Source organism: Macaca nemestrina, chromosome 1, assembly GCF_043159975.1.
Source record: "Macaca nemestrina isolate mMacNem1 chromosome 1, mMacNem.hap1, whole genome shotgun sequence".
In the NCBI taxonomy this organism is placed as follows: domain Eukaryota; kingdom Metazoa; phylum Chordata; class Mammalia; order Primates; family Cercopithecidae; genus Macaca; species Macaca nemestrina.
Window position 1 is genome coordinate 138,293,735 of NC_092125.1, and position 17,692 is coordinate 138,311,426.

At 41.6% G+C, this 17,692-nt stretch overlaps 1 protein-coding gene across 2 annotated transcripts in view; it reads left to right on the forward strand.

Annotated features, from left to right (window-relative positions):
- The window catches only part of LOC105485430 (ALG14 UDP-N-acetylglucosaminyltransferase subunit), a 103,039-nt gene extending 85,611 nt beyond the window's left edge, over positions 1-17,428 (forward strand). Inside the window, exon 4 of one of the 2 annotated variants that reach the window (XM_011747787.2) lies at positions 6,945-17,428. In XM_011747787.2, the coding sequence (XP_011746089.2) occupies positions 6,945-7,175 (231 nt within the window). In that variant the 3' untranslated portion in view covers positions 7,176-17,428. Of the gene's footprint in view, positions 1-3,091; positions 3,475-6,944 lie in introns of those variants that run through there. The other variant, XM_011747788.3, reaches the window with a different exon arrangement.
- Positions 17,429-17,692: the final 264 nt, after the last annotated feature.

Consider the following 17,692-nt stretch of genomic DNA (forward strand, 5'->3'; position numbering starts at 1 on the left):
GTCCACCTCCACTGATTGCTGATGTTCAGCACAGCCTTTCCCAGGCTTCAGCCCAGCCTTCCTGTCCCCTGACTGTAACCTCTGCATGTTATACACCACCTGACTCCAACTGCATTTTCTTCTTTACTCCCTTGATTACTCTCAGATTCTTCTCTGTCTAGTTGCCTGAGGCTTTTGTCCCACTGCTTTTGCCCTTGTATCTTAGATAAGGCCTTTTGCTTATCCTTTCCAGACCCTGGAGCACTCTCCCAGCTTCTTTTTGCTGTGTAGTCATCATCCATGTTTTGCCCTGTCTGACTCCTAATGCCTACGGTCCAGCACCTTTAGCCCTGCCTGAGGAAATCCTGTGACTGCTCTGATGTGATCTGGCCCCTCTCTGTCTCTACACTTGCTGCTCTCAAATCTTTGTTCCTCCCATCTAGTTAGGATTCTTGATAGCAAACTATAGACGTCTACTCTGGCTGGTTGAAACAGAAAAAGGATTTAGTGAAGGCTATTGAGACCTCTTGGAATTACCAGGAATGTCAATTAAGCAGGCTTAGAAAATATACAGGGACAAAGTGGGAGCTGAGCAGCCAGAACCATGACTGAAATTCTATGGCCAGAGAGCTGGTTTCAGGAGATGCTGCTGCTACTATTGCTGGACAGTGGGCACTGCAGCTGGCACCAGTGGCACTGGATGCTGGACCCCTGCCAGTAGCACCTTTGCTACCAGGACAGAGTCTCCTCCAGCCCTGCCCCTCTGTACCAGTAGCTCCTGGTCAGATCTAGGCAGAAATAGCTGGGCAAGTCACTGGCCCATCTGTTAGCTGTAAGGAGGCCTAGAAAGGAGTATCTCACTTCTGCTGTGAGATAGGGGCTCTGCCTGCAACCACAGCTCATACACTGGGAAATTGCTTAAACAAATTCTAGACAGGAGCAAAACAAACAAACAAAAAGACCACATGGTCCATTCCCGATCCATAATAATTGTTGTATTAAACTTTCTACAACTTCCTTAATTCCTGAAAGCTGCTTCTTCTAACCTCTCACTCAGCAAGAACTCTGGAATATAGTTTAATGCAAAACTAAAACTCTAGGGATCACAGATTTATACACAAAGATGTTCATAACAGTATGATTTAGAATATCAAAAAAGGAGTCAGCCTAAATTTCCAACAATAACCATTTCCATTAACAAGAGAATGGTTAAATGAGTTATGAGATATCCATAGGATTAAATATATGCAGTCATTAAAAACCATGGGTTTTTAAAAAGTATTTTAAAAACGAATATAACTAAAAGCAACTTTACTAATATTATGTGTAAGCTCTCACAATTGCAAATGTGCATATGTGAACATATTTTATATTAGAATATAAATATATACAAACACAGAAGTTAGAAGAGAATACACCAAAATGTCAAGATTGGTGAGATTAAAAGGATTGTGTTCCTTTTTGTGTTTATCTATATTTTTCACACTAAGATGAAAAATTAATATTTAAAAGAGGGCAAACTTTCCTTGCCACTATTTTTATCTTTTATCATATTCTCAAAAAGTACAACTTTTCCCAAATCAACCTCATGAACCAGATACTCTGAATACTTACTCTTCTCCTGGTATTGAAAGAACTCACCCTTTTCTATATGATCATTTCCTCCTTCACTATCAGTTTGTTCTCACTGATCTTTATGTTTACATGTAGATCATTCATTCTATTCTGTAAACCCTTTCCCCAGCCCTGCTTGGCCCATCCAGCTGACACCTGAGCTCCCCTCTCCCACAGCATGCTTACTTTTCCCCTGCCCTGTATTTTGGTCCAATGACTCACTGAAATAGCCATCTCTGAGGTTTCTATTACTCTTGACCAGATCTGAAGATCTTTTCTCTGTCTCTATCTTTGTAGCTCTGCTACCTGAAAGAAATGGTACTGATCATTTCATCATCTTTGGTACACTTTTGGGGATAGGCAAGGGACCTTTTGGTTTTCTTCTTATTTGTCTAACCATTCTTAAAGCGTTTTCCTGACTTTGCTTCCTGTTCAGCTTTACAACCAAGCTTCTTCTCTTTATCTGTTGACTATTCCTACATGTCAGTGTTTTCTCCCTTCCTCATTTTCCCATTTACCTGTCTACCTAATGGAGCCAATACCCTATAAACAGAAGCATTGATTTTGACAGAACCCTTGACCTCCGTATAGGCTACCTACCCAAGCCAGCCCAGCTTTGACCGTGGGCTCCAGTTCTCTACCTTCATCCATGGCCCCAGGAGCTCAATAAAGCTTTCCCTGCAGCTATGTTCCTACAGTTCATGACCTCCCTCCAGCCTTCGCCTCAGTCAGCAAGAGGCTATCAGAAGGTCTGGGTTTGGGCCAGTGCCTTAGAGTTGGACTCTGCTTCTCTGTCCAGTCTCTTAAAATTGAAGCCTTAATTGAACTCTTCAACTGCCTTTCAGTTTCACCTTCACATGCTCTCTCGGGTCACCCTCAACTCCATGATCTCTGACCTACAAACCAACCCAGGATGCCAAAGTTCTTAGCCCATATTTGGTGGGGGTGTTTTACTGGGTCAGGAGTTAAATTCGGACTATTCAAGTTAAGTATGTCTTTTCTATTTATTTATTTATTTTTCTGATCCATGAGTTTCCTGAAAATGTGTCTTTTCATACATGCAGAATGTTATGTTTCAGCCAATGGGACTTGACCTGTGGTGACCCAAATCTACAGAACAACAATCCTGTTGAAACTGCTCTTGATCCTTGATGTGGCTCATCTACGCTCATGACCTTGTATTTATAGTTGTCCTGTCCTCTTTCCGTTTTCTAGACCCACAGCGTATTATTTTTAGTATATCTCTTAGACTTCCTGCTCTTAGAGAAGTTTGTTTATTGATTTGTTAATCATCCAGCAGACACGTATTGAACCCCTACTGGTTGGTGCTGCAGATGATCAGAGGCCAGTCAGGGAGTTGGACAAAACAAAGGGTTGTGTCAGGTAGTATGCTTCTTATTGCCAGTGACAGAAATCTTGATTCAAATTATTTAAGCAGAAATAGAATGTATTCCCTCACCTACCTGGCAAGTCTACAGTCAGATCTGGTTTCCTTCAGGCACAACTGGATTCATGGATCATAATGCTGCCTTTCGGACCTGGCCTGTCTTCATCTCTCGGCTCTACTCTGCTTTGTGATACCTTCATTCTCAAGCTCTCTACATGGTGGCAAAATGGATGTCAGTAGCACCAAGGCCACATCCTCCTCAGTTCCAGAACAGCAGAAAACGTGCAGCTTTCTCAGCCCCAGCAAGTGTTCTGCTAAGTCTTGTGGTTTCTAATTGGACTGTGCTCTTCCCTGAACCAGTGACTTTCACCAGGGGAATTCGATGCTCTGATTGGTCAGACTGGAGTCATACATCCTCTCCTTATCGCTGGGTATGGAGTCAGGTCTACACAAGCACTTAAATTGAGAGCGAGGGATACAGTGGTTCGTTCCCCTGAGGAAAAGGTGATGGATGTGGAATGGTTAAAAAAAAAAAAAAAAAAAGTCAGGTGCAGTGACTCAGGCCTGTAATCCCAGCACTTTGGGAGGCCAAGGCAGGAGGATCACGAGGTCAAGAGATCAAGACCATCCTGGCCAACATGGTGAAACCCTGTCTCTACTAAAAATACAAAATTAGCTGGATGTGGTGGCGTGTGCCTGAAATCCCAGCTACTTAGGAGGCTGAGGCAGGAGAATCGCTTGAACCAGGGAGTCAGAGGTTGCGGTGAGCCAAGATTGTGCCACTGCACTACAGCCTGGTGACAGAGCAGGACTCTTTCTCAAAAACAGAAAAAAAAAAGCTGTCAGTTAACCACGTAAGTGTATAGTTAGAATTACACATGGTCAAGTTTGGCAAAGGGACCATTTGAATCAATACAGGGTAAGCAAAGACCCACTCCTTCTATACTCCCTTGCTTCTTCCTTTCTTTCTTCCTTTCAGCAAAATGTAGTGAATGGCTACTTTGTTCTAGGTGCAGAGTATACGCTGTCCTAGAAGTGGACTCTGCCCATAAGGAGCTTACAGAGTAGTGAGGAAGAGAGATGGCCAGGGTGATGGTGTGAGACACATTCACTGATAATTTATATTTTGAGAAATGGAAGTATGAAGAGTACTTCTGTGTTTTTTTAAATTAAAAACACAGCTTCAATCATTATATCATTTAACATCTTAGACTATCTCAGTGAGTTCTGCTTTGTTCGATGCTTGGAATAAGTCTGTCTGGTATGCTTCTTTGAATAATGAAGACTCCATAATCCACTTTTATTTTTCTGCCTAAGCTGCCTCAAAAAGAGGTAAAACCTTTGTGTAATTAAAAGTAGCTTTCCTTTGAGATTAGTTTGCTTTTTTTTTTCAGTCCTTGATTTATGGGTTTGTGGTTTTACTATACCAGGGACTTTTGTAGGTGCTTCCAAATATACAGATGCAAGAGAGATAAACAAAATACCTTTAATTTATACTTTTACCTTAACAGTCTCTTCTTCTGACCTGTGGCAGGTTGTTAATGCATCTCCCACCAATGCCAGTCATTTCCCTTCCCATATACAGATATCTCTATCTGTGTATACATAGTTTGTATATAGAGAGTTGACTAGAAGTTGAAATGAACACATGTGGAGTTGTACCTTTTTTTAAAAAGGAACAAATGTGAAATTATTTCCGTGACGTTCAAGATCCAGCAATCTTTACATTATTTTTTAGCTGTAGTTTTTGTTTTGTTCTGTATTATTGAAACAAAGACTAAGAAAAGCAGCACAAATAATCCGAGGATTAGGGAGTACATTAATATAGTCGCTGTCAACTGGAGACATTTGGCAGTGATGGGAGTCATTCTTGGTTGTCTTGATTATTGGAATCTCGTGGGTAGAGGCCAGGGATGCTGCGAAGCTTGGCAAGTCAGATGCACAAGACAGGCCCCCATAACTAAAATATCCGGTCCAAAATATTAATAGTGCCTGGCGTTAATTGGATTTTTGGAATTCTGAACACTGAAAAGATTCAGAGCAAGTTTGTAATTTAGGTTTAAGACAAAGATAGAGGAAAATTATAGAGTTATAGAACCCTGGAGCTGAGAGGAAAAGACATTTAGTCCAGTCTACCCATTTTCTAGTAAGGTAACTGAGTCACATAAGAAAAAAGTGACCGAAGCAACATAACTCCTTCACCTCCTAAACATGTGATCAAGCAACTTGCCCAACTTCTGCGTGCCTCCCTTTTCTCCTCTGCAAAAAGGGATGATACAACTTGCTTATGCTCACTTTGGCAGCACATATACTAAAATTGGAACGATACAGAGTTATTTAAAAAAAAAAAGAACTTGTCTCAAATTATGATTGCTGTGACGACTACTTAAAACGTAATACACGTAAAACGTTTACTACAGTACTTGGCCGTAGTGTGTTGTTAATAAATAGCAGTGGTGAGGGGCGAGGTAGTGATTGTTATTTATGCTGTTGCCCAGAATCACAGAGCCAGTTTGCAATTGGTTTCACCCTGTTCTTCTGACTCTCAGTTCCATTTTCTATTACATTGCCTTGAGGGACTATGAAGAAAGGTTATAAGGGCAACTTAATGGAGATTAAAGACCAGTCTGGACAGCAGCTTAGTAGCTGGTAATTCAAGGGAAAGTGAACACAAATTCTCCATAAAAGACAGAAAGGGGGTTTGTAGATGGTAGGTAGAGAGCTTCGAGGAAGACATAAGGAAGATTGGTCTCATCTAAAACAGACTCTTTTCCCAAAGCTCTGTGGATGGTATTCCAGGTGGTCACGCCTCCTGGTGGAGCCTAGACCAGGTGACCTTTTTCAAACCCTCCAGCCTTGACTATGTTCACATGGAGGCAAGATGGCCCTCTTTCTGTCGGGGAGAGTCCTTGAAATGCTGGGGTGGTATAAACAATATAGACAGTACATATGGGAACCTTTCCAACTCTGAGATTCTCTGGTGCTAAGTTTTGTGGACCTTAGGCTGGTAAGATCATGTGACATAGAGCATGCCCAGTAGATATGCATAGACAATCACAAACCTCTTGTTTTATGGTTTGTGGAATAAAATGCTTTATTAGATTTTACTAATTCAGTCAACATGAGCATATGATTAAGATGTTGTGTAAAATGCTTTTTCCTCTGAAAACAGGAATATCTTACCAACAATTCTCTGAAATAGATTTTCTCTTATTTTCTTAAATGGCTTATAAAAATTCGGCCAGGCGCCATGGCTCATGCCTGTAATCCCAGCACTTTGGGAGGTCGAGGTGGGCAGATCACGAGGTCAGGAGATCAAGACCATCCTAGCTAACATGGTGAAACACCATCTCTACTAAAAATACAAAAAAAAAAAAAAAATTAACCGGGCCTGGTGGTGGGCGCCTGTAGTCCCAGCTACTCAGGAGGCAGAGGCAGAAGAATCGCTTGAACCCAGGCCGAAATCACGCCACTGCACTCCAGCCTGGACCACAGAGCGAGACTCTGTCTCAAAAAAAAAAGAAAACTTCATAGTCAATTAAAGACATTTTCTCCCAAATCAAGAATAAGTTGGTACATAAAAGAAAACAGTGAATCTCAGTTGATTTTGTTTTCTATATTTTTGGTGACATTCAAGGTCCACAGAGCAGTCAGAGAAGAGCAACACATGCCTATCTGATGAGGGCTGACTGAGCACCAGGCACCATGCTAGAAGTTAGAAGTTAAGTGATTTGCCCTGAGTCACACAGTTGGTAAGCAAGAGAACCAAGACAACACAGCTCTGCCTGGCTTCCAAGTGCATGGGCTTGAACATGCACTGTTTGCTGCATCCTGGTTCTTGACAGAGAAGGACTTATTAGAATAATAAGCAAATCCCCTCTGAGATCAGACTGTTCTTAATGCAAAATGCCTCCCTTAGATGATGATTCTGTGTTTTCATTTGAACTTCAACTTTTTCTTTCAGGTGTTGTGTAACGGACCAGGAACATGTGTTCCTATCTGTGTATCTGCCCTTCTCCTTGGGATACTAGGAATAAAGAAAGTGATCATTGTCTACGTTGAAAGCATCTGCCGTGTAGAAACGTTATCCCTGTCCGGAAAGATTCTGTTTCATCTCTCAGATTACTTCATTGTTCAGTGGCCAGCTCTGAAAGAAAAGTATCCCCAATCTGTGTACCTCGGGCGAATTGTTTGACAAATGGCAACTGACTTCTTTAGAATTTTGCAGTTAACAATAGTATGTACTCAAATTGGGGGGAAAAAAACCCTACATTTTATTGTAAAGGCGTCTGACAGTCCTGAGAATTATTGATGGTAAGGAATAAAAAATGTACAGATGACTCAGGGAAGAAACTGAGACTTCTCTTATGAAACAAACACTGATAAACAGTAACTACTAAATATTTATGCCTCTGTAAACCAAATCTCTTTTCTAGATAAAAATATGTATCACTACCTGCAAATTTTCTTCTGGCTGTTTTAGTAGTATTTTTTTACGGAACTAAATATAGAGTTTGTATGATTAGTAACATTTCCTGTCCTACAGCTTTTTTTTTTTTTTTTTTGTAAAGTATTCTGCATTGTAAAAGAAGAGAAAAAAAAAAGGTATTTCTGAGTTTTTGTTCAGATATAAAAGGCTTTATTTCCTGTGTGGAAACAGTGATGTCCCCAGTGAATCCTTTCAGCATAAAGGAAGCAGTTATATTAAATTGGCTTCATGACAATTTGCACTCCACAAGCCTCCAGAACCTTGAGCATAAACCAGTATTATTTTTTGTACTTCAGTCTTGCTTTTTGAGTAGTTGGCCTTAATACAGAGTATCTTTTAAAATCTCTTGTTTAGGCCGGGCACGATGGCTCACACCTGTAATGCCAGCACCCTGGGAGGCCGAGGCGGCCAGATCGCTGGAGGCCAGGACTTTGACACCAGCCTGACCAACATGGTGAAACCTTGTCTCTACTAAAAATGCAAAAATTAGTCAGGTGTGTTGGCACATGCCTGTAATTTCAGCTACTTGGGAGGCTGAGGCAGGAGAATCGCTTGAACCTGGGAGGCGGAGGTTGCAGTGAGCCGAGATTGCACCATTGCACTCCAGCCTGGGTGACCAGAGCGAAACTTTGTCTCAAAACAAAACAAAACAAACAAACAAACAAAACTCAATGATGTAGGGATTGTTATTATTCCCATTTTACAGATGACTTGTCCAAGATCACATGACTCTTAAGTAGGAAAGCCACAATTCAAGTTCAGGTAAGCCTGACTTCATAGTGGGGCCAGTTTCACGTGTGTGTAGCCTGTGCAGTCACATAGAGTTCTGCACTTAACAGGGCCCCACACTTGGTTTAATGTTCTGCTGTCACTGTCTTGAACTTCTGAATAATTTTTTAAACAAGGAACTTATATTTTAGACCCTCTAAATTCTGTCGCTGTTCCTGCTTGAGATTGTGTTTCTAATGGTGCCATGTCTACTACAATAGAAGTACAAGTTAGTGCAGTGCCTGGCCCAGGGAGCTCCTCAAAAACAGGAATTCCATTTCCTTCCCTCTAAGCTCTGCTTCTTTAACAAAGCAACCAAAAACACAAAACAAAAAGAAGAAGAAACAGAAAAGAGAAGATCCTCTCCTGTAGTATTTCAGTTTATATATAGGTTTTTTTCCTCTTAAATCTTTTGCTTTATAAGTATGATATAAATCTAATAAAGAAATAGTGATTAATGAAGTGATTGAATTTTAGTGAAAAGAGACATGATTATCCACAATCATGTAAAATTAAAATCCTGAGGCTGATCTAGCCTTTTTTCTTCTTCTTTTTTTTAAAAACAAAAAAACAAAAAAACAAAAAACCTCCTTCTCTGAATCATGTAACAGGCGCATCTGTCAGCCGGACATCTTCCTAGGTTTTTGGCTGGAGAAATGTGTGGCTGAAGATGTCTCAGAATGGTGAGAACACTTTGCCGTCTGGATTTAGTGGGCCTGGGGCAGCCAAATGATAGTTCATTCTGCTTTGATTTTCATCCTCAAATCTCAGGCACTGGTTGCTTCCACTGACCTGTAGACCTGGAGTATCAGAGAGCATATTCGTATCGTTCAACCAGGGGCTGAGGTGAAATAAGCCTTGACTTTTCTAGAGAGAAAGTGATTTTTTCAGGGACAACAGCATCTGCATTTCATTCCTGTTTAAGTCTTTCTCTGCTCTGTACTTTGTTCCTAAGTGGCACTAGGTAAATGAATGGTAAGGAAAAGAACTGCATTTAGTGAATGCCTCTCTGTGCTGTGGGGCAGCTTCCCCGGGCCCCCGCAGGTTCATCCTGCTGCAGAGGCTTCCATCAGGTCAGAACTTACAAAGATCAGACCAGAGAGAGTTGTAGAAAAGATGCTGTAATTTTTTCCAGAAACATATGTCCAGATGTTTTGCAGAGCCTTAACTTAAGACAGTGGTTAGCCTGGAATGTCAGAGAAAGAATGTGTATGTGTTATATCACCAAAAGTTTAGAAATCTTATATCTTTCATAGGTTCAGGCTGCTGTGTACTCATTCAGAGCCAAGCTGAGGCATGTGTTATTGCATCTTCCTGATCATTCAGATTACTTGGTAAACAAGTGCATGCTCTGCTGTTATGGCTAATTTGAGTCCTCAAGGTCCCATTAGCAGAGGGGGCTGGTGGCACAATTTCTCTGCTGTGCATTTCTGTGACATTCAGAAAGATAGTGCTCTAGCCTCAACTCAAACTGAAGAAGATGAGTAGCTAGCTTGTCCCTTCCAATTTCTCTTAGAACACTCTGAATGCAACTTTTACTGTAGGAGACTGTGCATGAGAAATTAATTGAATCAGTCTTCAAATGAGAGGCAGGGAAACCACACATCCTGCCCACACCTACTTCCCTGGAAGATTTCTGTCTGCAGTTCAGCTATCCTAAAAGGTCTCAGCAGCTTGCCAGGTCAGAAGGTCTAACTGTTTCAAAAACGATGCCCAAAAATCATGACAGGAAACTTTAGCCTGGAACGAAGAGTGCTATGAAACCGTGTCAACAAGAGGAGTGGTGTGCAATTGTGAGTTGAATAGCAAGACGTCCTTGCTAGGAAGGAGATGACCCAAACTTCCCCTCATAAAAGCAACTTGGAACACATTATTTTACCTTTCAAAGATACATGGTAAGTTAAAATTGAGAAACATACCCCTTTCCTATGCAGTTCCTTGGGTTGAATGAGTGCTTTATTTTTTCTGCAAAGCCCCATCCCCCAAAAGGCATTTGATAGCAATGTATGAAGCACCTTTTACCAATGATAAGAACATCATCATAAGTGTTAAAGAAAATTGTCCTTCTCCATACAGGTCAGCGTTTGAGCCTCACGGGGTTTCTTCCCATGATTTCAGCCCTGACGCACAATGAGCAGACACCCAAATCTTGTCCGCCCTGGACATTCTTTTGTTAGGGCCCATCACTCTAGCACTCTAAAAACAAATCATCTACAACTGTGTTCTTGCTGCCAACTCATTTTAAACATGAATTTGACATAGCTCCTCCTTTTCCCACTGGAGTAGTTAACTAACGCTAGCCCACTGGCTTATATCATGTCCCTCAAGCAACAAACTTTGGAATCATTTTTGCTTTTTCACTCTTTCCTTGCCCACTTATAATAGGTTGCCTTTCTTATTTCATTATCCCCAGAGTTTTCTCTTGTCTTCCTCTTCTCTCCTTGAAATTACTTTTACTGTTCCTCTCCTTTGTCATCACCTATTGATTCTGCCTTTGACTTAGTTCATGTGTACCCTTTCCTTTTCAGTCCCACGGTTACAACCTAAGCCAGTTCTTCAACAAAAAATTTCTTGCTTGATGAGCACATTTTATTGAGGAACTGAGGAAACACCTGTGGAAGGAACAAATGAATGATTTTGTTAATTATTTATGTTTGTCTTCAGAGACTGCACCTCATACTAGTTTTGTATCCTTGTTCCACCTTTTTCTTTTTCTTTTTCTTTTTTTTTTTTTGAGACACAGTCTTTCTCCATCGTCTAGGCTGTAGTGCAGTGGTGTGATCTCATCTCACTGGCTCACTGCAACCTCTGCCTCCTGGCTTCAAGTGATTCTCTTGCCTCAGCCTCCCAAGTAGCTGGGATTACAGGCGTGTGCCACCACACCTGGCTAATTTTTGTATTTTTAGTAGAGACGGGATTTTACCATGTTGGCCAGGCTGGTCTTGAACTCCCAACCTCAAGTGATCCACCCACCTTGGCCTCCCAGAGTGCTGGGATTACAGGTGTAAGCCACCACACCCGGCCCTTGTTCCACTTTTTATAATATTTACACCACAGAGAGGTTAAGTAATTTATTAAAGATTATAGAACTAGAAAGTGGCAAAGCTGGGATTTGAACCAGGGCATTCTAGCTCCAGCCAGGCTTACCTTAATAGCTATGTTAGGTGTTTTTTTGTTTTTTGTTTTTGTTTTTGTCTTTATTTTTTTGTTTAAAAAGAAAAAGTTCCTAGAAAGGAAATAAATGGGGTAACAGGGCACTATGATGGAGTAGAAGGTAGTTGGTGTTCTAGATAGGGCAATCAGGAAAGGCCTTTAAGAAAGTGGTTCTAGATAGGGAAATCAGGAAAGGCCTTTAAGAAAGTGGTATTTATCCAAAGGATAATGCCTTAAATATTTATCCTCCTTCTACTTCACTTCCAACTTAGATTTTGCCTCACTCACAAAGTCTTTGTCTTCAGCCTAGTTTGAGCAAATTATCTAAATAACTCTGTGACATAGCCACCCATACCAAAGGTTAGTACTGAGCTACATACCATTGAATTGCAGTCCTTGTACTTAGAAGCACCTATGGAAGGAACAATGAATGATATTGCTTCTTATTTATGTTTGTCTTCAGGGACTGGACCTCATGCTAGTTTTGTATCCTTGTTCCACTTTCGATTGTATTTACACCACAGCTCTGTACAAATGTAGGCATTAATTAAATACACAAATTATTTGGCCGGGTGCGGTGGCTTACACCTGTAATCCCAGCACTTTGGGAAGCCAAGGCAGTTGTATCACGGTATCAGGAGTTCAAGACCAGCCTAGCCAAGATGGTAAAACCCCATCTCTACTAAAAATACAAAAAATTTGCCGGCGTGGTGGTGGGCACCTGTAATTCCAGCTGCTTGGGAGGCTGAGGCAGCGAATTGCTTGAACCAGGGAGGCAGAGGTTGCAGTGAACTGAGATGGCACCAATGCACTCCAGCCTGGGCGACAGCGAGACTCCATCTAAAAAACAATAATAATTATTACTATTATTATTATAGCTTCAGACTTGTCTAGGCTCACTTCAGTTATATTTTTTTCTAGACCAGTGCTTCAGAAACTTTTTGGTCTCAGGACCCCCTTATACTAAAAAATTATTGAAAACCAGCTGGGCACAGTGTTTCACACTTGTAATCCCAGCACTTTGGGAGGCCAAGGCGGATGGATTACTTGAGCCCAGGAGTTTGAGATCAACCTGAGCAACACGGTGAAACCCCATCTCTACAAAAAAATACAAAAATTAACCAGGCATCGTGGTGCACACCTATAGTTCCAGCTACTTGGAAGGCTGAGGTGATAGGATCACTTGAGCCTGGGAGGCGGAGGTTGCAGATCATGGCCCTGCACGCCAGCCTGGGTGACAGAGTGAGACCCTGTCTCCAAAAAAAAAAAAAAAAAAAAATCCCAATGAGCTTTTGTTTGTGTGAGCGATATTTGTCAATATTTACCATTGTAGAAATTAGAGAAAAATTTTAAACACAGGAATATAAAAGGACGTATTCCATTGGCTGTCAGAACAATATCATCGCACATCTTTTAGCATCTGGAAAACTATACCATCATGAGAATGACAAGGAAAAGGCAAATAACATCTTAATATTACTATGAAAATAGTTTTGGCCTCATAAACCCCTGAAAACATCTTGAAGACTTCCCGGGACCTTGGACCACATTTTCAGAACTGCTGCTTTACATAATGTCACATTAATGAATTCATCTCCTCTTTTTTTTTTTAAATAGAGACAGGGTTTCACTATGTTGTCCAGACTGGTCTCAAGGAATCCTCCTGTCTTGGCCTTCCAAAGTGCTGGAATCACAGGCATACGGCACTGCGCCCGGCCTATCCCCTTTTAGTCAGTCAGTGATCTGTGTATTAGTTTTATTGCTGTGTAAAAAATTGTCACACATGTATTTGCTTAAAACAATACATTATCTCATAGTTCTGTAGGTTAGAAATCCAGGCAAAGAAGGTTCTCTACTCAAGATCTCAAAAGGCTGAAATCAAGATGATGTCCAGGGCTGAGTTCTGATCTGCAACTCTGAATCCTCTGTCAGATACATTCAGATGGTTGTTGGCAGAATGGCAGAATTCAGTTCCTTGCAGTTGTAGGATTTGTGGTGACCTGCTTCCTGTCCTTCAAGGACTCACATGACTGGGTCAGTATAATCTCCCTTTTGATTAATTCAAGGTCAACTGATTAGGACCATAATTACGTCCCTTGTGCCATGTTAATGTGACGTAATCAGAGGAATGACATGTCATGATATTCATAGATTCCACCCGTACTTACAGATAGTAGATTATCCAGGGCATGAAATCAGGGGCTGGAATATTAGGGGACATCTTTTTTTTTTTTTTTTTTTCTTTAAGACGGAGTCTCACTCTGTCACCCAGGCTGGAGTGCTGTGGTGCAATCTCAGCTCACTGCAACCTCCGCCTCCCTGGTTCAAGCGATTCTCGTGCCTCAGCCTCCTGAGTAGCTGGGATTACAGGAGTGCGCCACCAGCCTGGCTAACTTTTTTATTTTTAGCAGAGATGGGGTTTCACCATGTTGGCCAGGCTGGTTTCCAACTCCTGGGCTCAAGTGATCCGCCCACCTCAGCTTCCCAAAGTGCTGGAATTACAGGCTTGAGTCACCACGCCCAGTCTGGGGGCCGTCTGAGACTTCTGCCAACCACAATCAGCCAGATGTTTTTTGTTTTGTTTTGAAAAAAAATAATAATAATAACCTTTCACTTGGGCCACCAAACTCCTAACTTAGTATCCAAGTTCTCTAATTTTTTTTTTTAATATGGGAAATCCACATCTCCCAAACTCTATCCCTTTTCTAGCAAGTTACTTGACCTTTCTGTAAAATAAGCATAATGTACCGACGTTAGAGTTGTAGTGAGCACTAAACTAGATGATGCATGTACTGTGTTTAGCACAGAGCCTGCTAAATAGCAAGCCCTCAGTCACATTTGTCTCTATCAGTGGTAGCTCCCTTGGTGTGTTAAGGAGGCTCTTCTTAAACTAAGCACAGCAACCCCCTAGGATGGCTATAGTCCATGAAAACCCAGAAAATACATGCTGCCAAGGATTTGGAGAAATTGGAGCCCTCCTACATTACTGGTAGGAATGTAGAATGGTGCAGCAGCTGTGGAAAACTGAACTGTTTCACAAAAATCAAACATAAAGTTATCATATGACCCCGCAATTCTTCCCATAGGTCTATACCTTGGAGAATTAAAAACATATGTTTACACCAAACTTATATGTTCTCAGCAGCGTTATTCATAATAACCCAAAAGCTCACCAAAATGTGGTATATCCATACAGTGGAATATTACTCGGTCACACAAAGGAATGAAGAAGTACTCATATGTGCTACAGTGTGGATGAACCTTGTAAACAGTATGCTAAGTTAAAGAAGCCAGCCACCAGAGACAACAAATGCATGATTCTGTTCATACGAAATGTCCAGAGTAGGCAAATCCACAGACAGAAAGTAGCTTAGTGGTTTCCAGGGGCAGTGGGAAGGGGAAATGGAGGGCAACCCCTAATGGATATGAGGCTTCTTTTGGAGGTGATGAAAATGTTCTGGAATTCGACAGTGGTGATGGTTGTACATCTCTGTGAATATACTAAAAGCCACTGAATAGTATACTGGGTGAATTTTATGGTATCTGTAGACGTTCCAGTTGACGATCATATCTTAGTATAGACTTTGAGTCATCTCACTCGAGGCACTAGACATGCAAGAGGAGAAGTCTCCAGATTATTCCAGCCTTGCCACTTGAGTCACTCCAGCCTTTCTGGTCTTCCCAGCTGAGGCTCAGACATCGTGGAAGAAAGAAAAGCTCTCCTTCTGTGCCCTGTGGTTTGCTGATCCACAGAGTTCATAGGCATGATTAAATGGTAGTGGTTTTCCACCACGAAGTTTTGGAGCAATTTGTCACAAAGAAACAGGTAATTAGAAAAATAACCTTTCAGGCCGGGTGCGGTGGCTCAAGCCTGTAATCCCAGCACTTTGGGAGGCCGAGGCGGGCGGATCATGAGGTCAGGAGATCGAGACCATCCTGGCTGACACGGTGAAACCCCGTCTCTACTTAAAAAATACAAAAAACTAGCCAGGCGAGGTGGCGGGTGCCTGTAGTCCCAGCTACTGGGGAGGCTGAGGCAGGAGAATGGCGTGAACCCGGGAGGCGGAGCTTGCAGTGAGCTGAGATCTGGCCACTGCACTCCAGCCTGGGCGACAGAGCGAGACTCCGTCTCAAAAAAAAAAAAAAAAAAAAAAAAAAAAAAACCTTTCAGAAGGAGCCAGTTTCTCCAAAGCTTGGGTACTTTAGCTTAATATTAAAAGAGGAAGAAATTTCTTGACCCCCAGGCAAAAGGCAGAAGATGTATTTCTACACCATGGATAGAAAAAGGATTTTTTTTCTCTTTTCTCCTTGGCCAGCATGCAGCAGTGAAAAAGAAACCAGTGGATTCTTTTAAATCTTTAACCATATGCAGATGAATAAGCAAATGGTTGGACTTGATTCCTAATCTCTTTTCCTTTCCTGTATAACTGAGATTTTTTTTCTACTCTAATAAACTTGAACATTTAAACAGAAGTCATGTGTCACATATATGACGATTAGCAGCAAGAATGTAGAAAAGGAGATAGCGGCTGAGCTCAAAGCCTTAATTAATACCCAAGCCATTCAACTGAAAATAAGAACAATGTTTCTGGCAAGGAAATGTAAAAATAAAATAAAATAAAATTCTGTCCAATTTGGAATCATTTTTTTCTCAATCTTTTTAGGATAATGATTTAAAATTCAATGACTGTAAAGAGAACTTTTTTTTTCTTTTTTGAGATGGAGTCTTGCTCTGTCACCCAGACTAGAGTGCAGTGGCGTGATCTCGGCTCACTGCAACGTCTGCATCCCGGGTTCAAGTGATTCTCCTGCCTCAGCCTCCCAAGTGGCTGGGATTACAGGCGTGCACCACTACGCCTGGCTAATTTTTATATTTTTAGTAGATACAGGATTTCGCCATGTTGGCCAGGCTGGTCTCGAACTCCTGACCTCGTGATCCACCCACCTCAGCCTCCCAAAGTTCTGGGATTACAGGCATGAGCCACCGCACCCAGCCCAAGAGAACTTTTTTAAGTTTTCAGTTGAGCTCCAGTGATTGAAGTGCGGTAATCTTTGAATGACATCAAGGCCCACCCTCTCCACGTCTGGGTCCCCACTGGACTGCCAGTCCCCAGAACGTACACACTGAGAGTAGGAAGGGAATACAGCCCGAGAAAAGCCAAGCAGCCGCAGGAGGGATGGCATCTGGGGACAGTCTCTTCCCGCCTCTCAAAAAAAAAGGGAAAAGAAGTTTCATTCTTCAAAGAAAAGGGAGAAAAACAAGATTTTTATGGAAATACCATATACAGAGTTGGTAAAAATTCAGCAAGGAATAAAAAGTATCCAAAATGTTCCCTTATTCAGTTGCAGTCTGGCAGACAAATTAAAAGAGGTTCAATTTTCAAACTGATTTGCCCTGAATTATCTGGACCTAAAACCATGCAAGGCATCTAAAAAGACTCGTGGTTTGGTCCATTGACAGCCCAATTGAACAAGCGGAGTCTAAAGCAGCCAGATGGAAAAAGCTTAAAATGTTTTCATCACAATCTTACAAAAAACAAAGTATTTGCGGATGAAATGATAAGAGGCCTGAGATTTGATGGAAAATCCATTGCCAGAGTGGGCAGGAAGGAGAGTTTATAGATAAAACAGGATTAGCCACGCGTGTGGAAGCTCACTGGGCAGTGGGTACATGGGGTTCGTAAATAAGCCCATTATATTCCCTCTATTTCATATATGTTTCAGCATTTCCATAATTAAAAGCTCTAGACATATGTATCATGTAAGAAATTTTCAGTTGCTAAAAAGACAAAGAATGTATTGATTATAGATAAGTGAAACAAACTAGGTTTTTAAATGAGAACAAGAAAGGACACTTAAAAAATTACTTTTATTTCATGCTTAACTCATGAAAAAATAAAAAAAAGTGGGCCGGGCATGGTGGCTTACGCCTGTAATCCCAGCACTTTGGGAGGCTGAGGGGGGTGGATCACGAGGTCAAGAGATCAAGACCATCCTGGCCAACAAGGTGAAACCCCATCTCTACTAAAAATACAAAAGTTAGACGGGCGTGGTGGCACGCGCCTGTAGTCCCAGTTACTTGGGAGGTGGAGATAGGAGAATCGCTTGAACCTGGGAGGCAGAGGTTGAAGTGAGCCGAGATTGTGCCACTACACTCCAGACTGGCGACAGAGCAAGACTCTGTCTCAAAAAAAGAAAAGAAAAGAAAAGGGTCAGTCTGCAAATCTGAACCTGAATAGGTTTCTCTGACTTGAAATAGTCTATGTTGGGCCTTTCAATGCACTGTTACCGAGTTTGAAATG